The sequence below is a fragment of the Pelodiscus sinensis genome, chromosome 3, assembly GCF_052426305.1.
Source record: "Pelodiscus sinensis isolate ZL-2025 chromosome 3, ASM5242630v1, whole genome shotgun sequence".
Taxonomy (NCBI): Eukaryota; Metazoa; Chordata; order Testudines; family Trionychidae; genus Pelodiscus; species Pelodiscus sinensis.
In genome coordinates this window covers 40,700,420-40,724,343 of record NC_143054.1, presented here as the reverse complement: position 1 = coordinate 40,724,343, position 23,924 = coordinate 40,700,420, and the positions used below count along the sequence as shown (strand labels likewise).

The 23,924-nt window shown below is 39.6% G+C and overlaps 1 protein-coding gene across 1 annotated transcript in view; it reads left to right on the top strand.

Annotated features, from left to right (window-relative positions):
- Nucleotides 1-23,924, top strand: part of CSMD1 (CUB and Sushi multiple domains 1) — a 1,868,278-nt gene that overhangs the window by 1,719,108 nt on the left and 125,246 nt on the right. Inside the window, exons 48-50 of the mRNA XM_006137767.5 lie at nucleotides 1,350-1,496; nucleotides 8,250-8,438; nucleotides 20,954-21,139. Of these exons, the coding sequence (XP_006137829.3) occupies nucleotides 1,350-1,496; nucleotides 8,250-8,438; nucleotides 20,954-21,139 (522 nt within the window). The remainder of the gene's footprint in view (nucleotides 1-1,349; nucleotides 1,497-8,249; nucleotides 8,439-20,953; nucleotides 21,140-23,924) is intronic.

The window sequence follows — 23,924 nt, the reverse complement described above, 5'->3', positions numbered from 1 at the left end:
CTTTTAAAGAAATATGATAAATGATTATATTGTGTCATTGTGCCATTATATCCCCATAAATTACCCCATATATTATTGACATCTGAGTTTAAAGAATAGTGGAGGAGCTCTTTTATTATTCTTGGGACAAATCCCATGCTAAGAAATTACATGCAACTCTTGAAAATCACATGTAGATATTTGAGCACAGAATTTAGCACATCATCTTTGTAATATCACCTTTTTTATTGAGACAATTCTCTTGAATTTAAATACTATATGTTTATATTAATAGAATTATTTAGGGTCCGGACACACTCTAATCAGACATTTAGTCCATTCCTTTTATATCATCTCAGAATGTGTGTCATAACACTTGAGTACCTCTAGTCAAGATAATTTCACAGCCTCTTTTATTCTATTGATTGTTCTCACAAATTTTTCCTCTTGTACCTAAACTAATTTTTCCGTCTGCAGTTTAAGCTTATTACTACTTGTTCTACTGTCATTGACTAATGAGAGCAATTGGTCCCAGATGATATCATCACATACTTTTATGTATTTGGAGACTGTTATTATGTCTACCCTTATTAAGAAAGAACTCTGTCTGGAAAAACTGATTAATGTACACTTTGGACATATTCTCATCATGTTCCTAGGATACCCAAAAGGATATTAATCATTATCAAAGGGTTTGAAGTGACTTGTTGTTAATATAAATCAGACATTCTTTTTTCTTTATCAATTGGTCTTTTAATATCTACAATTATTGCAAAATATTTGCCATCAATTTACAATGGTTTATTGTAAAAAAATTGCAGTATTTTCAAATGTCCAGTTTTCTCTCTATAAACTTTCCCTGCCCTGAGGGGGCAGAGATAATTAGTGAGGGAGAGCAATTAAGATTCTCCCTGTCTCTTCACTACTCAGCACAGGTCTTCCCTGGAACTTCCCCAGTTGCTTGAGCAATGTGTTTGTTTTCTTTAAAAAACATGCTATTTAAACTGCTGAATGCTCCTGAGGTAATTCTTTCTTATTTACTTACACAATAATTTTTAATTAAATCCAAGTATTGACACTAAATTTTTGGGTGGCGGGGGAGAGAGTTAATATAGTTACTAATTACCACTTAGACACATTCTCTAGCATTTTCTCTTTGTGGCATAAAAATCCCTTTTGTCTAAACGCATCTCTAATATAACTCCACTGACATCACTGGAGTTATACCAGGGATGATTTGGGATCCTTTCTTTCATTAAAGCTCTTGCTGAAGCATTAGAAGAATCAAGATTAGCTCATAAGTCTTTGTCATTAGTCTGTATCTCATTAATTTTTTTTTTAATTACCATTCACTTTCTCTGATTCTAAAGGTTCATCTGGGCAAAACCCTTTGTTGGTTTCTTTAAGTGGAAATCAAACTGGACAACTAAACTTCACAAGCAGAAATAATCAGCTGTATCTTCGCTGGTCAACTGACCATGCAACCAGTAAGAAGGGATTCAAGATACGTTACTCAGGTTAGTAACTGTTACATGCTTAGATTAAATTTTGTTTGGTTACACAAAGTAATCAGTAACAATTTAACACCTGAAATATTGATATCTAATTGGCTGTAACTGAATGCTTCTCTAAAAATAATAAATCTTGCATATGTAGTTGTCTGTCACATTCTAGGGTATAATCCAAACTAGAAAGTGCTTGTCACTGGTACGTCTAGACTACATGTCTCTGGCGACAGAGACATGTAGATTAGACTACCCGGCATAGGAAAATGAAGCTGCAATTTAAATAATCGCCGCTTCATTTAAATTTACATGGCTGCCACGCTGAGCCGATCAGCTGTTTGTCGGCTCAGCGCAGTAGTCTGGACACTCCCCGGTCAACTTCAAAGGCATTTATCAACCTCCCAGGTATACCTCCTGGGATTTGGCATACCTGGGAGGTCGACAAATGCCTTGGATATTGACTGCAGAGCATCCAGACTACCGCGCTGAGCAAACAAACAGCTGATCGGCTCAGCGTGGCAGCCATTTAAATTTAAATGAAGCGGTGATTATTTAAATCGCCGCTTCATTTTCCTATGCCGGGTAGTCTAATCTACATGCCTCTATCGCCAGAGACATGTAGTCTAGACGTACCCTAACTGCCATGCAATCTTTGGTGCTTCTCGATGCTATTCTGCTGTAGCTTCCAATCTCCTCAAGCATGCAGCTCACACCAAGTGTCTGTGCCTAACTGCCATCAGCCAGCAACATTCTGGTCATACTCTGTCTCCCAGCAGCCCCTATTTGAAGGAGAATCCAGTGTACTCCCACTCCTGAATTTTGCCCCAAAAATATGTTCTGCATTGTTCAGCCACACTTGGACAGTTTAGATGATAGAGAGCCATTGCTCTTGTTAAGATGTTCAACAGTTGTTCAACACTTTGATTCTTAACTGAAGTTACCCAAATAGTTCAGCTTAAACACAATAATGGATTAGTTTTATTTAAAGAATAAATATGTTTATTTAATTACAAAGATAGAGATTTTAAGGGAATACAAGTATGAAACATTGAAGTCAGAAATAGTTACAAAAGCTTATCTGGTAAACACACTTCAGTAAAAATTTCAGTTCATGTTTATAACTTTACATATAATGTTGCTATGTATGCTTCACCATATTATTGACTAGTGAGTTATTAGTTTCAAATGATATATCACAAGGCATATTTTGTACAATAATTATTACAATAGCATATATAGCAGTGGTGGGCAACCTGTGGCCTGAGGATCAGAATTAATCCACAGGCATGTTCCCCTGCAGCTCCCACTGCCATGGTTCACCATTCCAGCCAGTGGGAGCTATGGGAAGTGGCATGGGCCACATGGAAATGCTAAGCTGCTGCTTCCTGCAGTTCCTATTGGCCAAGAAAGGCACAGCCAGTGGGAACTGCATGAGGTTGGTCCTGCAGACAGTTAATGATAGCAAAATGTCTCCAGGCCTGCCAATGGATTACCCTGATGGGTTGCATGTTGCCCGTAGACTGCAGGTTGCCCACCTCTTGTGCAGACTGTGAATACACTGTGCATTTGGTAGCAGCTTCATATGAGAATCTCAAAGTGCTTTACCCAGGAAGGTAACTAGTAATATCCTAATTTTACAGATTGAGAAAGAGAGACAGTGTATCTCTTCTTCACTGTCTAAAGACAATGTATCTAAAACTTGTGATATAAATTACAAGATCACGATTCAGAGAGGTTGAATGACAACATTAGCAAAAATACAAATTGAACAAATGTTGTGCTTGACCTAAAATGTATTGAAACACAGCAGGGCTGAGAGAAGGAATCTTGAACCGCTCTAGGTCACCGCATTGCCTATATCGCCAGCCAATGACTATGGGGTTATATGATGATATATGTGCCCAGCTGCTATTTTTCTTTAACAGTGTTTTTGCCATATAGATCTGAATTGTAGGGCACATCCTTTCCCACAGAGTCTGACCTGACTAGGTACTCAGTAGTTATTACTCAGTGGTGGTGATTGGGGAGCATTACAGGTACTTAACAAGCCAAAGAACTTCCATGCTGACAATCACCAAAGGCTGTTTAGTTACACTGGTCCCTCTACTACAAAGGCACAGAAGGGAAGGGTAGCAGTAGTTACTTGTCCCTGGCCCAACCATGCCATGTTCTTCATACTTAATTTTAAACTGCTGCGCAGGGGCTCTATGTAGGGAGTGTAAACCAACTGTCTCTTCCACCCTAGGATTCCATGATTCTATGATTTTATGTCATGCCTGTTGGTTGTATCAGTTTCCTATAGTCTGGAAGCTCCAGTATCCTGCATCATGCTCCAAAAGTCTCTTTTATTAGCTAGTCACAGTACAACAGATTCAACAGGAGATATTGAGGGAACATCTATATAAAACTATCCCGTAGTCCAGTGGTTAGAACACTCACCACAGAGGTAACAGTTCTTTTCAAACCTTTCTGCTCCTTCAGACTTTGAGGCACTTTGGTGATAGGAACCATATAAATACTTAAAAGATAGAAATAGGTCTGATTCCTCACTACAACACTAAAAATGTACACAAGTGTATCTCCAACAGTACAACATATGCAGTAAGTTAAGACAATAGAGTGTTTTGTTTCATTTAAAAATTAATGATGGAAAAATTAGATATTATAACTGAATAATTAGACTCCAACACATTATAATCTTTAATGCCGAGACTTACAAAGTGACCTAAGGGATTTTGAAACTCAGCTCAAATTGATTGTATTTGGAAATTGGGCATCCAAATACCTCAGGCAGCATTGAAAATCTCAGCCTAAATGTTTACAATGATCCAGCAATAAATATTATGTCATATAATCCAACAATTAATTGGACCTCTCAACATCTTCAGCTCCATCTCCAGGCCTATTTAAACTCCAGCTCCTGCCTGAGGCTACAAAACAAAACAAAAGTCTTAGGGCTTCTGCCAGTTGCTGATGCGGGGACATAGGCCTGCCCATTACTCAAAGTTCTAAACCAGACATACTACAAGTAGAAGACAGGTACCACTTTCTTTGCTAGTTGCTATTGCTGCATCCACTGGGCTGCTTTCTACCATGTTCCATCATCTTCCTGGGTTCTCTAACTGTTCCTAGTTTAAGCAAAGTCTCTACAAGGTTTCTTCGAGTGAAGAGTTTTTCAGTCTCTGTCCCAATTTTTCAGGATCTTGCCTCAGGCCTCTTTTCCTGGAGAGCTTGCAACAATCTCTGTCCCCTTTTATTCTGGGTTCTCTCTCTCAGGCCTCTGCACTTGGAAAACTTCGCAGACCTATCCCTGCTTGCTGGTCCCAGACAATGACTGCCCTGATTAGGCCCCATAACACATTGTAAATGAGTCAGCTGAGCTCTGATTGGTTGCTTTCCTGCAGCCTTTCTAGACAGACTAGGAGAACCTACCTTCACTGTTCCTTTCCCTGGGGCATGGTATAGAACAGCGGTTCTCAAACTTTTTGGGCTCCAGAGCCCTTTACATGTGTAAAAATGTATGTGGCACCCCAGCGGTCCACTGGTTGTATGTGTAGTACTTATGCAGAGCTCCAGCAGTCCACTGATTGTATGCGTTATATCTATCGATGTTTCCAGTTTGTCAACCTTGTGGAGCCCCTGGAGATGTCTCGCAGAGCCCCAGGGGCTCTGCAGAGCACAGTTTGAGAAACACTGGTATAGAACAACTGCAAAGCCTCCAGCAGGAGGCCTCAAAAGACCATGCACTTCCTCTCATACTTTCTTATAATATGCTCTACTTGTGCTAAACAAATGTGTTCTATCTTGTATCTTGCTGCAATGCTGTGAGTACCTTTCTGAGATGTAAAGAAGAGCTATGTATGTGGCTTGAAAGCTTGTGTCTCTCATCAACAGAAGTGGGACCAATGAAAGATATTATCTCACCCATCTTGTCTCTCTAATATCCTGGCACTGACACAGCTACAACTATTTGGTTTTTAGTCAAAAGTGACAAGTAGGCATTGTGATTCTACGTGAACTGAAAATGTACAAATGTGTTGCCTTGAAGAAAACATTAATACTTAAGAGACTTTGAAAGATCTTTGCTGATATGTCACTGAGAAAAGTGAATTAAATCTATAAATGTAACACTAGTTCAGGTCAGTGCAGTGGCTCTCTTATACTTTATCATTTATGTGGGTGGAAGGTTTATTGTTCCTAGACAATTGCACTCCTGCATCACTGCACTCGTACCTGCTAATCCTCTCATGGAGTCAGTGCAACTCCTGTCTCAGAAGTCAGATTGAAGAAGAAAAGTATTTTATCTCTGTAGTTGAAGGTATGAGATTGGAATACATTATGAGCATTCTATCCCATTGATTCCCATTGAAACACAGAAATTGAGTGAAGGTGATAGTGATTGCAGCTTTGAGATTGACATTTCCTGTGGCTCTAGTTCACCCTCAAGCCTTTAGACATTTTTGATTTATTGCTTTATACTGGCTTCTTTACTTATTCTGTTAGTGCCTGAGTCTGCAAGCTGTTGAGAACTCAACACCCTCAAGTCCAATGGGAATTGGGTTTAGTAGCAAGATTGCATTTTGAATGATTACTAAACTATATAGAGTAAATACTGAAAGAATTCAGACATAAAAGATGATAAACTCTTCTCCACCCTTTTTCCAGATGGTATTACTTGAAAGCTTTACTAAAAGCTTAAAATAAATACGTTAATTTTCTAATGTTATAGCATTTGGACCACGGGTGTCAATAAGCAGCCTACAAGACTGGCATGGTTTGCTGGGGTTAAATCCTGGTAAGGCACCAGACACTTTGTTTACCTGAGTATCTCCAGATATGGGTACTTGCTGCTCCCACTACCCACAGTTCACTGTTCCTGGCCAATGGGTTCTGTAGGAAGTGGTGGCCCAGCCCACACCTCTTCCTGGAGCTGCCATTGGCCAGGAATGGTGAACTATTGTCAAAGGGAGCTGTGAGCAGCCATATCTCATATGCAATAGCTCAGGTAAACAAAGTGCCTGGTGCCCCACTGGTATCCTTCCCCCGGGCCGTTTATTGCCCACTCCTGATTTAAGCACAAACAAAATAAATTGCTGACCTACTTGTCCTTAAACAATGAGCAAACATTTACAAATACTGACTCTCATGTTTACTTAAAAAGCTCTTCTGTTTATACTGTGGTGGTCCTACTCTCCTTACTCAGACAAAAATCTACTTCACTTAAATGGGACTTTTGACTTGTTAAAAACTGCAAGACATACTGACTATCCAGGACTTCTTTCCCAATGAATTTTGTGCTGCCTGAGAATTAAAATCTTCTGGTTAGCAGGGGCTCTGAGAACTTCTGTGGAAACGGCTGCAATGGCTAGCTCTCATCAGTTGAAAAGGACCCAACCTATTCTAGCCTCGTCTCCCAGTCTCAAGTCACCTCACCCAACCAATTCCAGCCTATCCTTCCCCCCAAGGCATTAGTTTCTTCTTAGAACTGCAAAACTGTCAGAATCACTTTGCAATTTTTTTTACTGAAATGAAAACTGTATTAAGCCTCAACTAGGCTTAATGCTCAACCTCCATGGAGAGATTCAAATCTAAACATCACTTAAGGCTTTACTTAGCACCACTAGAAGCCTTTCGTTTTTACCGCTTTGCTTCAGAAACATAATCCCTTTGTTTCTTAAATTAGCCGAACAGGAAATTAAAGTAATATTTATTGTCTGTCTTTAAATATCAATTTGTTTTTAAAAAATCAAGAGTGTTTCTGAGATTTCTTGCATTTAAATGAAGTACATAAGCAAATGTCAGTGTGATTGCCAAGGATATTCAGATTGGCCCAAAACAGAACTTTTTACTGAGACGTTCTTGCTTATTGATTCCTTTGGGGGCATTCCCTTTATACAGACAACTTTCAAAGGAAAAAAAATAGCTTATTTATTAGAGACCATAACTCTTTGAACAGAATGTTAGTATAGATCCATACTTCTACAGTGTTTTTCAAATGGATTCTAGTTACTGGGTTCTGATTAGTTTTGTGGTTTCTTGGAAATCTTGTGCTGACTCTTGCATTTAATTCAACTGTATTTGCATGTGGCATCAAAGACCACTGCTTTGAAAGGAGTCTCCCACTTTCATGCCAAGAGTACATTATATTCACAGGAATGCAAATCTACATAGATAATCTGCTCAAAGAGGTATTAGAACAAATAATGTCAAACCAACCTGGTAGCTTTGTTTGATAAGGGATAATAAGTCTTGTGGATAAGGGAGAAGCAGTAGACATGGTATACCTAGACTTTAGTAAAGCATTTGATACACTCTTGCGTGACCTTGAATTTGAATTGGCTAAACCAGATAATGAAGTATGTATGTCTGATATGTAGCTGAGATAGCCATGTCAGATAGATAAAAATAAATCAATCTACGAGAGAGTGTATTCATGAAATGTGAGGTAGCTGAAGTTTTGAGACAACTGTGTATGTTATTAACAAACCTCATTCTTATACTTTTTATAATGCATTGTAAAATACATAAATCATATGGGTTCTGAGTTTGTGGAATATAGCTGATACTCCTCTATTGTATTAGATTTCTACATATTTATACATAAGATATTTATATTTTATGTGACAATTCTGATAGTAATTCAAAATATATTATATAATTTTAAATGATACAAACATATTTTTTAAATATTGCAAGGTGAATTGTTTCTTTTTTAATTATGTTTTCTGATTTTTTTAAAATCTTTTTTTTTCTTTTTGAATATAGCTCCCTATTGTAGCTTTAACAATGTCCCGAAGAATGGTGGAATTGTAAATAGAACAGCAGGTTCAATTGAAAGTAAAGTGCACTATTATTGCAAGTCTGGGTACAGAATGATTGGCCAAGGCAATGCAACATGTAGACGTCATCAAAATGGCCTGTATCAATGGGATTCTCCTGCCCCGCTCTGCCACGGTAAGATATGTGTATTACTATTATATATGTTTCCATAATTTATCTGTAAAAATCTGTTATCAAAAAAAGAGCAGTCTTGCAAAATCTTGCAAATGCTTACATCACTTATGCATGAACTCAGTGGGCTTAGTCTTGTACATAAAGTTACCTAGTGCCTAAATGGGGACAAAAAGTTGATGATTATGATGCAGTATTGTTATGTAGCTGAGATAGCCATGGAAAATAAATATAGAGTACATGGCAACATGATTGAATCCAAAATGCTCATAGCTCTAAGCAGAGCTTTTGATCAGTACAAGCAAAAAGTTGAATTACAGGTTCATGGGGCAGTAGGCTGCAATTCTATCTGTTTAAGCTTAGGAGGGATGTTATGCTGCTGTCTCCTACCAGGTATTTAAATGGTCCAGTACAATGTTCAGAACTCCCACTATATAAACAGGAACTTGAAGTTATTGCAGAGAAAAACTAAATGAATGCTTTGCTAAAGTCTTCATGGCTGAGGATGTTAGGGAGATTCCCAAACTCGAGCCATTCTTTTTAAGTGACAAATCTGAGGAATGTTCCCAGATTGAGGTGTCATTAGAGGAAGTTTTGGAACAAATTGATAAACTTAACAGTAACCAGATGGCATTCATCCAAGAGTTTTGAAAGAACTCAAATGTGAAATTGCAGAATATTAACTGTGGTTTAAATCAGATTCTGTATCCAGTGACTAGAAGATAGCTAATGTGATGCCAATATTTAAAAAGGACTCTAGAGGTGATCCTGGAAATTATAGACCAATAAGTCTAACGTCAGTACTGCGCAAATTAATTGAAACTATAGTAAAGAATACAATTATCAGACACATAGATGAACATCTTTTGTTGGGGAAAGTCAACATGGTTTCTGTAAAGGGAAACCATGCCTTACAAATCTACTAGAGTTTTTTAAGGAAGTCAATAAATATGTGGACAAGGAGGATCCAGTAGATATAGTATACTATCTTTCCAGAAAGCCTTTGACAAGGTCCCTCACCAAAGGCTCCTTAAGTAAAGTAACTTACCATGGGATAAGAGGGAATGTCCTTTCATGCATTGATAACTGGCTAAAAGACAGGAAACAAAGGGTAAGAATAAATAGTAAGTTTTCAGAATGGAGAGAGGTAACTAGTGGTATCTCCCAAGGGTCTACCCTGGGACCCACCCTATTCAATTCATTTATAAGTGATCTTCAGAAAGGGGTAAAAAGTAAGGTGGCAAAATTTATGGATGATATCAAACTACTCAAGAAGATTAAAACCAAAAGCAGACTGTGAAGGGTTTTAAAAAGATCTAACTGCACTAAGTCATTGGGCAACAAAACAGAAGATGAAATTTAACGTTGATAAATGTAAAGTAATGCATATTAGAAATAATAACCCCAACTATACATACTATATGATGGGGACTAATTTGGCTACAACTACTCAAGAGAAAGATTTTGATGTCATTGTAAATAGTTCTCTTACAACATCCACTCAGTGTGCAGTGGCAGTCATAAAACCAATGTTAGGAATCATTAAGAAATGGATAGCGAATAAGACAGAAAATAACTTAATGCCTCTATATAAAACTATGGTACACCCACATCTGAATACTGTATACAGATGGGGTTGCCTCATCTCAAAAAAGATGTATTGGCATTGGAAAAGTTACAGAGAAAGACAACAAAAATGATTAGGGGTTTGGAATGGGTCCCATATGAAGAAAGATTAAAAAGACTTAAAAAGACTTTCAGCTTAGAAAAGAGGCGACTAAGAGGTGACATGATAGAGATTTACAAAATCATGCCTGGTGTGGAAAAAGTAAATAAGGAAAAGTTATTTGTTCCCATAATAAAAGAAGTAGGCGTCACCAAATGAAATTAATAAGCAGAGGTTTAAAACAAACAAAATGAAGTTTCTCTTCATACAGCACACAGTCAACCTGTGGAACTCCTTGCCAGAGGATGTTGTGAAGACTAGGATGTTAACAGGGTTTTAAAAAAGAACTCAATAAATTCATGGAGGTTATCTCTACCATTGGCTATTAGCCAGGATGGTAGGAATGGTGTCCTTAGTCTCTGTCTATCTGGAAGAGGATGACAGGAGTGGGATCATGTGATGATTACCTGTTGTGTTCCCTCCCTCTGAGGCATCTGGAATTGGCCACTGTCAGCAGACAGGATACTGGGCTATATGGACCTTTGGGCTGATCTAGTATGACTGTTCTTATGAGTAGACCTGACTGGGACCAACCTTAGGATATAGTTCACTTCTGAATTATCACCACAAAGGGAGAGTGAGAGTTTCCAAAGTTAGAAACCTCAGTGAACAAAAATTTCAGGTCCCCCTTTTCCCATAGCCAAATAAGACGACGGGCACAAATTTACCACTGGAAATTGTACCACCATCTTATTCCTATCTCCACTGGCACTACCCACTGCACATCATCATCACTGCACCATATAATCAGGGACCCTGGTAGAATTTTGCTGAAATCAGATTTCATCCCGTGCTGCAGAACATGGTGCCCTGTGCCGGTCCAGCGCCTGCTGCCTCCCCAACTACTCTGCCCACTCATGCACCCCCTCCCACCTCTTCCTCCTCAACCTCCATACCCTCCCCCTCAATGTTCACACCCCCCACCTCAACCTCCGCACCCTCCTCCGCATTCCCCCAGGGATGCCGAGGCCCCCTCCCTCACCGTGCTGGGAGGTGGCTGACCCGGCAAGACCACCACACCTGATCCCTGAGCTTCCCCTCCCGCTTCTTCCTCTTGCTTCCCCCTTCCAGCTCCCTCTGCCCAGTTTTCCCCCTCCTCTCTCCCACCGTCTCTCCTGTCCTCTCCCGCCTCCTTTCTCCCATCTCCCCACAGTTTCATTCCCCTTCCCCAGTTGTGTTCAATAAAGAGAGTTGTTATTTTTGAAAATACGTGTCTTTTATTTGACATCAGGAAGGGGGGGCTAGGGAAGGGTAAGTGGAAGGACGATAGGGAGGAATGGGGCACAAGCCCCCGGTGGGGCAGACCAGGGAGACTGTTAGCACTCCTCAGGGTGGACGCTCTCCCAGAGGGCCCCCTGGATCCTGACAGCCCCTCGATGGTCCTCCTGGATGGCAGCCTGCAGACAGTGCAGCCAGGCTGCTGGCAACATGTCCACAAGATGCAGCAGAGTCCCCGGGGGCAGGTCTGGTTCCATGTTGCAGAGTGCTGTGGTGCCCCAAATGAGAGCAAGCAGAGCACTCCGAGACACAAATGCTTTGCTGTCCCTCAGCGAGGTAGACCAGCAAGCAGAGAAACCTGAGAACTGTCTGTCCAAGATGGGGGATCGGGTCCCTTTAAGCACAGACTTCAGCTAGCCTGAGGCACCAGACCCACAAACCAAGTCCGACCCTGATGCCCTGCTGACACTGGTTCTGGCCAGCCTTACCTTTGATTCAGGGTCCACTCAATGTGGACGTGATATTTCAAATGAGAAAAATGCTATTTCGAATTAGTTTTCGTGTCTAGATGTGTTATTTCGAATTAGCTTAATTCGAATTAACTAATTTGAATTAAGTTAATTCAAAATAACGCTGTAGTGTAGACATACCCAGGAGGAGAAACAGTTAATCCGAACTAAAGACTTAGTTCGGATTAACTTCTGACTGCCGCGTGTAGCCGTGGGCAGTCAGTTCGAACTAAGGGGATTTAAAAATGGTGCCTGCCCGGGAACATGTAAATGAAGCCCAAGATATTTAAATCCCAGGCTTCATTTGCAAGTTCGAATGCCTACATTAGCCACCCTAGTTTTAACTAGGGGGCTAGTGTAGACATACCCTAAGATACTTTGGACTATACTACCTTGTGCATAAGGGCCCTGTGACAACAGCATTAGAAATAAGCCAAGTTCACATTCTTTAGTGACTTTCATTTGAAGCCATAAGTATATATATATAATAAGAGTGTTTTAGGGATTTTTTTTCAGATTTTTTGGAGAAACATATTTATCATGGATGAAAACAAACAGTACTCCTTGAAAACTAATTGGAGCCAGACCTATTTGACCCAGATTATAGATATCAGCATGGGATATTTGCAAAGAAAAGCCCTTTATTAAGTCTGAAAAACTGATTCCATGGAGCTAAATTTATAAATAAACAACATGATTTTGAACCAAATCATGTTTGGAATCAAATTTGATTGTGGGTTTTTTTTTAACGGGGTAGTTCTTTTTCTTTTTCATGTGTAGTACAACAGTTTCAATTTTAATATGAATACATCTCTAATGTAGACTAAGTTGTTAGGGTCTTTTTTTTTCATTTTCAGTATTTTCAAGTGGAAACTTACCAAAAATAACAGGTTATTGCTGTTACTGGTTACTTTCAAATCAACAGACAAGCATGAGCCATAGTGTATTCAAAACAATATACAGTAAAAATCCGATAGTCCAGCATCCAACTGTTCGGCACTCCTGATACTCTGGCATCAAAATGCCAAGCGCTCCTGACCAGCTGATTAAAAAGCCTGCCACTCAGCACACATGCTGGCTGTAACCAGAGGGAGCATAAGGTTGGGGAAGGGGGGGGGAGTGGGATCATGTTACAGTACGGGAAGAGCGTTTTGCTTCAGCAAAGGGAAAAGGGGAGGGGAGAGGAGGTGGAGGAGGATCAGGTTACAGCAGAGAGGAGATGTGAAGAGGAGAGGGGAAGGGAGAGGGAGGGAGATTGTGTCCTGGTCAGCTGTTAAGCGTGCAGCTGTACCTGACCTCCTTATTCTCCAGCAAATTGATAATCCGGCACCACCTAGGTCCAAAAGGTGCCGGATTATCGGAAGTCTACTGTAAATTGAGCAAATAACAACAGCTATAATTAAAGCTGCTGAAATATTTGTATTATATCCCATTGTTGTAGCATTTGGGCAGTGCAGCAGCTAGTCAGCTTCTGTTTCCTAGCTGGTCCTTTTTGTTGCTCCCCAATCCATTCCAGGGTTAGCTGTCTGTGTTGGTTACATACAGTTCTATCCCTTCAAGACCACGCAAACTCCAAAATAAACATGAAGCAATTTAAACTTTTCCCATTCCTCTGGGAAATCCACTAGGCATTTCGCTGTTCCCCTGCCCGAGTGTACAGGAATCTGATCTACTCTCTGCCTGCTCCCCTCCAGCTGAGCACGATTCTTCTTTCTAAGAAGATTCCAGTCCATTCCCTGGAATCCTGCCTCTGTTCCAGGTGTTTCAATTTGGGCTGATAGTCAATAATCCATTAATATTTTCTGGCTTTGTGTGGAAGCTTTTGTGCCCCACTAGATCCCACTTTTTCATTTAAATATAACGTTCTTTGAGGGGGTAAAGATTTTTCAGGACTGATATATAACAAGCCTAATATCTGAATAAAGTGGGTTTTCTTAGCCAGGGGCTGATGAGAGTTTTGTGGGGCCCAGGGCGCGGGACCTATTGAAGTGCAGGGCCCAGGGCAGCACAATTTCATGCATGCACCATGGCCACAGCCGACAGGAAGTAGCGCATGCACAGGGCCTATTGAAGCGTGGGGCCCGGGGCAGCCGCCCCACTCGCCCTGCCCTGTATCCTCCGCTGTTCTTATCAACAACAACAACAATCAAAAAGGATTCAGCTATTTGGGGATTAAGAAGAGTGAAATACATTTTTTTCCATTAAAAATAATCTTAAAAAAAAAAACGTTTATCAGTGAAGCAGAAGGGGCAGAGAGCTGAAATTTGTCAGGGAAAAAAATCCTTAAAATTGATTTTTTCCCTTTTATTATGCACAGGAAATTGTTGTTTTGTAATTTGGCCAAGGTATAATTTTAATGTTGCTTTGTTGTCTCATGTTTTTTGCTTAGATGATAAGATCATTAAACCAGGGATTGTTCTTTTGTACTGAATTTGTGTTATGCCCTAGCACAATGGGTCCTGGCCCATGACAGGGCCTCTTAAGTTCTATGGTGATGCATATAGTAAATAATAATGAGGATGTTACCACTCATATAAGTTTGATTCCTGTATTAGCTAATTATAGCTAATACAGGAATCAAACTGATATGAATGGTATTATAGCTAAGTCTATATCTCTCCTTTCAGACTACTGTGAGAGTTGAGGTCAGCTACAGAAGACCTATTTTTAAGGCGAGAGACAATTTAACCAGAGCCCTCAAATGAACTGTACATTCCAACTGGCTCAACATATCCTAAATCAGTGAACCTTCATGACAGAGCTTATTTGTTAACCAGGCTTGCTTAGAGGTTATTGTGTGTAACCTTTATTTTGTGGGCACTAAACATGTGTCTACTTTCTGTAGTGTTTTCAATATTCATTTTAGTATTTGGTTTTAGAGATATTCTGAGACGCCATTTTTAAAAACTGGAAAAACATTTATTAGATGTTCTGATACACTTCTTTAAAGGCAAGCAACATCTTCCTTGTAATGCAAGAGCACTAACTGCATGCTTGGATTAAGTGGGGTATCTAATTCCATAGGCTTATAATAATGTCTGACTCTAAAACAGACTTTCTGGCAAAGTGGTCATCTTAATCCTGCTGGGCTACATAGGAGCTCTTTTGCTAAAAAACACTGAGGAGCATCATTGACTTATCACACTTCTTAGCAGTAAGGTAGCACATGACAGTCTCCTGGTGAAAGGAAGGTTGAGATAAGTGGGAATAAAATGATTTTTACTTAAAACAAAGTAAAGATTATTTTAAAATTAATATTTTGTAAGAAGTGGGGTGGGAGTCAAAAATAGTGAGCTTTTTTTCAGAAACAACTATCCCTACAGTGTGAAAAGATATATGATCTGTAATTATTAGTGGATCAAATTAATCTGTTTTAACTCTATTAAACTGTTTGGAGTTACACTAGGGAAGAATTTGTTAAAGGAACATGTCAATCAAAATACTGTGTATGGGTATGTCTATACTTGCACCCTAGTTCAGACAAGGGATGCAAATGCAGGCATTTGAAATTGCTAATGAAGCAGGGATTTAAATGTCCCACACATCATTAGCAAGATCTCGCCGGCGCACTAGTTATAATCACAGCTGATTCAAACCAGGAAGTGTGCATCGGGACGCATTAGTTCGAAACAAACCCCTTGATTTGAACTAACATTATTCCTCATTTAAATATTTAAGTCCACGCTTCATTAGCAATTTCAAATGCCTGCATTTGCATCCCTAGTCCAAACTAGGGTGCAAGTGTAGACATACCCTATGTAATAAATACTCTTTATTTATAAGAATTGCAATGGTACACATCATTGAAGTAACTATATGTGTATATTCTCATAAAATATATAGGAATAGATTCAGGAATCCTAAAGGATTTTTTTCATTATTTTTAAAAAGAGGAAGAGCTTTCCTGTAGAAACAGAGAATATTTCTGAGGAGGAACATTTATGAGCAATTGAAGTTGCATCCTACTTTCCAGGCAGTAAATGGGTTTTTCAGTGTGTACTAATTATAGGCTCTTTGTAAGAAATATATCTTGCTGCAATACAAGAAAAATGAAGACAATTAAGGTTAAAGAACTATTCATTACTCACTCTCCGAATACTCATAACCCATCTGGAAGTGTTTGTACATAAGTACAAAGTACATGTTGGTGACACAGGCTGTAAGTCTCTTCTAATCATTGAGCTGAGAAATGTGTGTACCATTCATTGAATTGGACAATTTTCTTAGACTGTTCTTAGTAATTTTAGCATACACTTGGGAAGCTGAGAACAGCTTCAGTGCACTTAAGTGTTTAACAGCATTGACTACGCTCAGCTGTTAAATGACCAAGTGTCATTTTAGTTAGCTCTCTTCATCAAACCTTGTTTCAGAAAGGCACTGTGTATATGCTGTCATATTACCTAATTCAAGCCAACAAGTTCTGATATGTTTTGTTTGGACACAGTTGGTCTAAAAGGGTATGTCTACACTACAGCGTTAATTCGAAATAACTTAGTTCGAATTAGTTAATTCGAACTAAGCTAATTCGAACTAATGCATCTAGAACTAGAAACTAGTTCGAATTAGCATTTTGCTAATTCGAACTAGCGCGTCCACATTAAGTGGACCCTGAACCGGGCTTAAGGATGGCCGGAAGCAGTGCCGGCAGGGCATCAGAGGAGGACTTAGAGCATGGAGATGCTGTCTCAGGCTAGCCGAGGGCTGTGCTTAAAGGGTCCTGACCCCCATCCCGGACAGACAGTTCTCAGGGGTGCCCCGCTTGCAAAGCAGTCCTGGCTTGGATCGCCCGGAGTACCCACACTGGGCACATCACAACACTCGGCCATCAGCCCGGCTGCACTTGCCACAGGCTGCCATCTGGGGAGAGAGGGCAATTGCAGGAGAACTTCCACCCCCAGAAGCCCGCAGAGCCAGCCCAGTCCTCTCCATCGGGGGAGCATACCCCATTCCTCCCTCACCTCCTTCCACTTACCCTTCCCTAGCCCCTCTTCTTGATGTACAAAATAAAGGACAATTGTGTTCAAAAATGGAATCTGTCTTTATTGAACAAAACTGGGGGAGACTGGGAAAAGGACGTGGGAAAGGGGAAGAGAGAGGCTGGGAGAGGGGAGGGCAACTAAAATGATCAGGGGTGGGGAACAGGTCCCCTATGAAGAGAGGCTAAAGAGACTGGGACTTTTCAGCTTAGAAAAGAGGAGACGGAAGGGGGACAGGATAGAGGTCCCTAAAAGCAGGAGTTGGGTGGAGAGGGTGCATACAGAAAAGTTCTTCATTAGTTCCAATAAAGAAGGACTAGAGGACACCAAAGGAAAGGAATGGGTAGCAGGCTTCAAACTAGTAACAGAAAGTTGTTCTTCACAAAGCAAAGAGTCAACCTGTGGAACTCCTTGCTGCAGGAGGCCGTGAAGGCTACAACTAGAACAGAGTTTAAAGGGAAGTGAGATCAAGTCATGGAGGTTGGGTCCATGGAGTGGTATTAGCCAGGGGGCAGGAGTGTTGTCCCTGCCCAAGGTTTGTGGAAGGCTGGAGAGGGATGGCACGAGACAAATGGCTTGGTCACTGTCTTCGGTCCATCCCCTCCAGGGTCCCTAGGGTTGGCCGCTGTCGGCAGACAGGCTACTGGGCTAGATGGACCTTTGGTCTGACCCAGGACGGCCATTGTAAGCTCAGGGCTCAGGGTCGGGGGTCTCAGTGGACCCCCTTGATTTTCATGCACACCTGCTCCTGGGTGGCCAGGCTGGCAGCTCTCCTGCCCTAGACGGCCACTTTCCTGTGCCTAGTGCGGAGGACGTGGACGAGGTCCACGATGTCCGCACTAGCCCAGGTGGGTGCCCGCCTTTTGCGGTCCTGGGCAAGCTCCCGGGAGCTGCCAGCCTGGTCCCGGGAAGAGGGGGAGGGCTGGGGGGCATCGGGTGGGTGGCTCAATCTGTGCCAGGTACAGGGTCTGCTGGCTGGGTGCTGGCAGGCTTGCACCTGGCACGGGCACCGTAGCCAGCCCGTGTCCCTTTAAGGGGTCCGGGGCCGGGAGGGGGGCAGACGAGTTTCCCTGGTGTTGGCTACACACCCCTTAATTCGAACTAGCTAGTTCGAACTAGGCTTAATCCTCGTGGAATGAGGATTACCTAGTTCGAACTAAGCGCTCCGTTAGTTCGAATTAAATTCAAACTAACGGAGCACTAGTGTAGCGCCTATGAAAGTTAGTTTGAACTAACTTTGTAGTGTAGACATACCCAAAGATATTAGCATAATCAGACAAACAGTAGCAGTAGGAATATCTCTTTCCACTATAGTATTATTGGTAGAGAAAGATAACTAGCAAATAGGCAGTTGGGCTGTAAATGAAGTAGCACCAGAAGGTACTGCTATAATTAGCAGTTACTGTAGCAGCAGTAGCTTAGCAACCTAAGGAACATACAGTTCAGCAACAGTGTTCCTCTATGAGTGGGAGAATAAAACCAATAGGGGACTAAGGTGTGATGTTTAGGTGGAATGAAGATGGTGAAAGCAGAGAGGTAAAAGAGGAAGTCACAGATGTGAACACCGAGATGATAGTGCAGCAGATGCAATGATATTCTGTGCAACAAGCTGGGGCCAGTATAATAAACAGATATTTTTGGCGCAGCTTCAGCACTTTGAGGCTATGTCTAGACTGCAAGCCTCTTTTGAAAGAGGCTCTTTTGAAAGATATTTTTGAAAGAGCCTCTTTCGAAAGAGAGCATCTAGACTGCACGCGGAACTTTCGAAAGAGCAAGCCGCTTTTTCGAAAGAAAGCACCCAGTGAGTCTGGATGCTCTCTTTCGAAGAAGCCCTATTTACATTCAAGAACGCCTTCTTTCGAAAGAAGCACTTTCGAAAGAAGGCGTTCTTCCTCGTGAAATGAGGTTTACCGCCGTCGAAAGAAAAGCCGCGTTCTTTCGATTTAATTTCGAAAGAACGCGGCTGCAGTCTAGACGCAGGTGAAGTTTTTTCGGAAAAAGGCTACTTTTCCCGAAAAAAACCCTGAGTCTGGACACAGCCTGAAGGAAAAATTGAATATTATGTGCAGTTTGTTCTGCAGTATGTCATGCAAAACAGGGAGATATTAGAGTTCCTGGATTTTAAGTAGGCCCTGCAAAATTATCACCAAGCCAGAGTGGAAGTGTCTGTTGATAGAGCTATTTTGCTGATTAAAAGAATGCTGCAGATTCATGTATTTACTGCTCAAGTGACAGAGAAACAAATTCTTCTCTTTCATTCTGTAGTCTTCTGATTTTCGTAGTATTATATGCAGTTTTCTACTGATTTAAGGAAGTATAAATTTAGGTCTACATATAATATTTTTTTAATTTGAACCATGATATTTTTTCTTTTAGACAGTTAATCATGTTCTGGCTTATATCAGAAACTGATATCTTGCGTATGCTGGGGGAAAGCTAAACCAAAAGGTTAGAATTAAACCAGTTGCATCCCAAACTAACCCCCCTCAGGAGCCATGCCATGCCACACATTTTTTTTCTATCATGACAGAAAATCATTGAAAGAGAGGATTTGTGAGAAAGGGAGGAAAATGTTGCCAAAATGCTGATACTAACAGAAAAAAAATATACAGTGTGCCTGGGAATGGGAGATTTTGGTAGCTTTAAGGGGGTAGAAAAACAGGGTAAGATTTCAAATTTCTATTTAAAAGTAGAAATAAAGGCTCCCCAGCTATTCCAAGTATTATTTGGCAAATTTAGGGCTAGGTTCCTTGTAAAATTCATATTAACTTTTTTTTATAGGAAGCAGTTTATTTTGTCACATTCTTTCAGTTCTATTTGAGTGTGCAATTTGGCATATTCCAGAAGGGAGCAAACACAATAAAAAACGACTAACCAAGAACTTGAATCACATTTATCATTTCATACTGCCTAGTTTGTCTACTTGTAATCAAATTCCAAGCACTATGTAGTATTTAATTTAAATGCATCAAATGTGACAGCTTTGAAATAATGAAAACAACTTTGTAGAGTTACGTTTATTGTACCGTGACAATGCATTGTGAAATTAATCCTTTACACTGAAGCAGGTAAATTGTACCATTAATTCAATTGATTTTTTTTAGTTGTTTCTTCTCTTGTGTTCAGTAGGCTTCTGGTAAAGGCTGTCCTTTTATTCTTTTGACAAATATTGATTTTGTAAATGTAAATCAAAGTCAACAGTCCAAAGAAGAAAGCAAGCAAAGGCAAAATTATTTGTGTTAAAATATTTGTGTTTGTATATCAAAGTGTTATATATGAGAGACTGGACCAGAACAAAAATGTGATTCTGCACATATGTAGATTTGGTTTCCTGTATAATCCTTAATTAAACAAGCTCAATTTAAATATTGTGCTATTTTTTTATATTCCAAGTTGCTGGTAAAAAAAAAAAGATTAAATCTTTCTAAAGAAATAAAAGGGTAAATTTAAAAAAATGTCAGAGTCCCAGTTTATCTAGCACTCAAGAATTAGCCCCTGGGAGGGACTAGCTGCACTGAGTACTTAGCCACCCAACATGATAAATAGGTATGTACAGAAGCTAGTGCTGTTTGTGCTGCACTCTATTTTTAACATGCTAACTTGATAAGAGTTAGTATAGGTATGTCTCAAACTGAAAATTACAGCTCATCTTGAAGTGTAGACATACCTTTATTTGGCATGATGAAAAAATGGAAGGTCTACAGAGAAAATGGGAACCTCGTATTTAGTAGACAGTGAAGCTTTTCCTTCATTGATATTTTATTTGACTTTGGCCTCTTGGCCTTTCATATGTCACTTTTTTTCTGATAACTTATCATCTACCGTAACTACAGAATTGACTGAATTGTACAAATAACATATTAATTTACAATAAAGTTGACCTACATTTGCTTTACTTTATTTCATGTATCCATTTAAAATATTCTTGGATTAGTTAGAGACTTGTATAAGTAGACAACATTTCAGTGATTATTGATAACAACGATGACAAATGTACGGTTATGCACATATGGTTTTTGGTATTTAAAGAATAAACGTGATTGAAAAAATACCTGAAGATACCAGATTTCCATCTTTTTTCCCTCCTAGCTGTGTCTTGTGGTATTCCAGAAACTCCAGGAAATGGTTCAGTTGTGGGTAATGAGTTCACTTTGAGCAGTAGAGTGATATATGAATGTAACGAGGGCTTCAAGCTAGAATCTAGTCAACAAGCAACAGCAGTGTGTCAAGAAGATGGATTTTGGAGTAACAAAGGAAGGCCACCTGTCTGTAAACGTAAGTATGAAATTTTTTTCCAGATGTATTCCTATTGAGTATGATAAGAAAAGTGTTCAGTGGTGAAATTTAGATCCAATGTCAATTAATCCCACATTTTCGATGTTATAGGGTAATTGTGCAACTCAGGCTTAGCCCATAATTTGATCATATGAAATATTATAACATCTGTATAAGTATGCACAAACTCACATAAACAAAATTCATGTGTTTTTAGATAAAGTTCAGACATCAAACATAAAGTCAAGGAGCAAATTAACATTGGTTAATAAAACCTGTTAAGATTACTTAATAAAGCCTACAAATAATGAACATACCTTATTTCCCTTATTATTAATGCTGTCCACTTCACATCCTCTATTTTCTGTTATTATTTGCCTGTTGCATCTTATTTTAATTAGCGTTGTAAATTATTCAAGTCAAAGACTATCTCTTTAAATGTTTCTATACTGCCATTACAGCGAAACCTACTTCTGATTGGATGCATCTACACTGTGCCCTTACCTCGAAATAAGCTACGCAATTTGTGCTATGCAAATTGCATAGCTTATTTTGAGGTAATTTTGAAGTAGCTTATTTTGAAATTCAAATTTTGAGATAAAGCGCTATTCTAAAACATCCTTTAATCCTCGTGGAATGACGATTTCAGGGATGCTGTAATAGTGCACCCGCTATTTCGAAATCTATTTTGAAATAACAGGTGCTCTCCAAAGACATGGAGTGCGCAGTGTAGATGTACCCATTGGGATCTCTTGCTGCTACCTTGACTAAAACAATAAATTAAGATCTAAGTAATGAATTAAGCTGAGCTTTAGCTGTCCTTTTCATGTGCACAAATACTGGCAAAATTTAAAAGCATAGACTTCATTTAAAAAAATATTGCTCATCTTAGGTATTGTACTTAGTGTTTTAAATACTCAGTTGACAATGAACTTAGATTTTAGAACCTGGGAGAAGGGTATGTACCTATTTTCTAGATTCTGAGCAGGAGAAGCACCTTTTTAAATTCTCCATAAATGTCTCTCATACTTCTAGGGCAAAGACAATAGTATGACAATGTATATTTAGAAAGTAGCATGTTTTACTGCAATAAGGTTTTGGAGTTCAAATTCTTTGACAGCAATATGTCACCATCCTGCACTATTGGACAAGTGTGAGTTTTCTTTAAATACTTTCTGAGTTTTAATTACTTTTAAAATCTATTTTAAGTTGTCTAATAATTATTTTATTTTACTGAGCCTTATGGTGATAGAAAATGACAAAATGCCCTTTTTTTTGTCATGATTCTTCATTTTCAAGCTGTGGAGTTCAAGAAGGTATCCATAGATTATATGCATTAAATATACAAATTCACTCAGACGTCCACAACTTGACAGCATATCCTGTGAAAGTGCCTGAGGCTGAAATATTACAGACTACCTGATACAGGCTGAGTAGTCTCTCTAATGAAATTATCCACAATTGTATCAATTATAGTAATATTTTATGTAAGGTGGATAAGAGGTAACAAACCAGTTCTTTTCCTGTTAGTCATGAAAGAGCATCAATGAAATAAACTAATGATTGCTAGCAACCTAGACCAGATTTGAACTAAAGGTGTAGAAGTAAAAACCTGTATTTAATATATATCATAAGTTTGAGTAAGCCAGTCTCCAGGAATTGTTACAGAGGGGAAATTTATAATAGCATCAAACTATATTAAAAACTGTATATGGAGAGAATAATGTGTACCAGAAAACTTTGTCAAAACTTTAGAAAGGGTTAAAATGAATAAAATATATATTTCAGTGTGTTTGGGAAACACAATTTGAAGGCAAGGGTCTCCCCCCCCTCCCCCCCCCAGTATTCTGTGTTCTTTAGTTCTAATAAAACTGATATTTCCCAGAGGCTACTTTCTAAGATAACTTCTGCACCTCCTCAGCTTAGAGCTGCTTTGATTTTAGATTGTGTGAAATTCTCATCTGAGAATAAACTACTCACAGCATTTAGATTATTGATTTATGCTGAACTTCAGGGATTCAAGCAGAGACATTTTATGAAATACTCTTTTAAAGAAAGTCATTTTAGGTGCCTTCATAATAAATAAACGTGTCCAGTGAGATCTCATTTAGAATGGAGTAGCTGGATTTGGGTTTTGAGGATGCTTAATGAAACATATGGAATATATCCTTGTTCCTCGTTTCTATTAGCTTCCTATACACTATCTTATTCTGTTCAAGGTTCTGATTTTGCAGTGGTTTCCAATCTTCTCAGCCTGAGAGATGAACTTATATCAAAAAGGTCAAGTGGGACAAATTCTCCGTTCTGTTCTGTTTTTTTGTGTTGTAAAGGGATGAGAAAGTACATGGAACCCACCCATTAAGTCTCATCCTTGAGACTCTCCCTGTGCAGTGGAGTCCCATATTGAGCTCTTAGCTCTCTCTGCTCTCTATTCAAGGCAGGAATAGAGAGTGACTTGGAATATGCAGTGATCCAACTGGATGGCTTTTAGGGGCCATATACCAGCTGGCTCAAGTTAGAACAGCCCCTAGACTGAGGCAAGATATCAGAGAACTGTCATTAGTTTGGTGCTTCTCTTCCTCCTATTCTGATTGCCGTTTGTAAGTGCTTTGAGAGAGGGGATCAATCCATTGATAAGCACTCTCCCAGCCTGAGGCAGAGCCCGTGAAGACCTTGTCCATCTTTCTCTGGAGCTCTCACAACCTGTAAGGAAGCAGGTAATGGAGCAATCAGAATTACTTGTTCCTCTCTCCTTTGTAGTGCATCAGGCAGTCAGTGAGGGTAT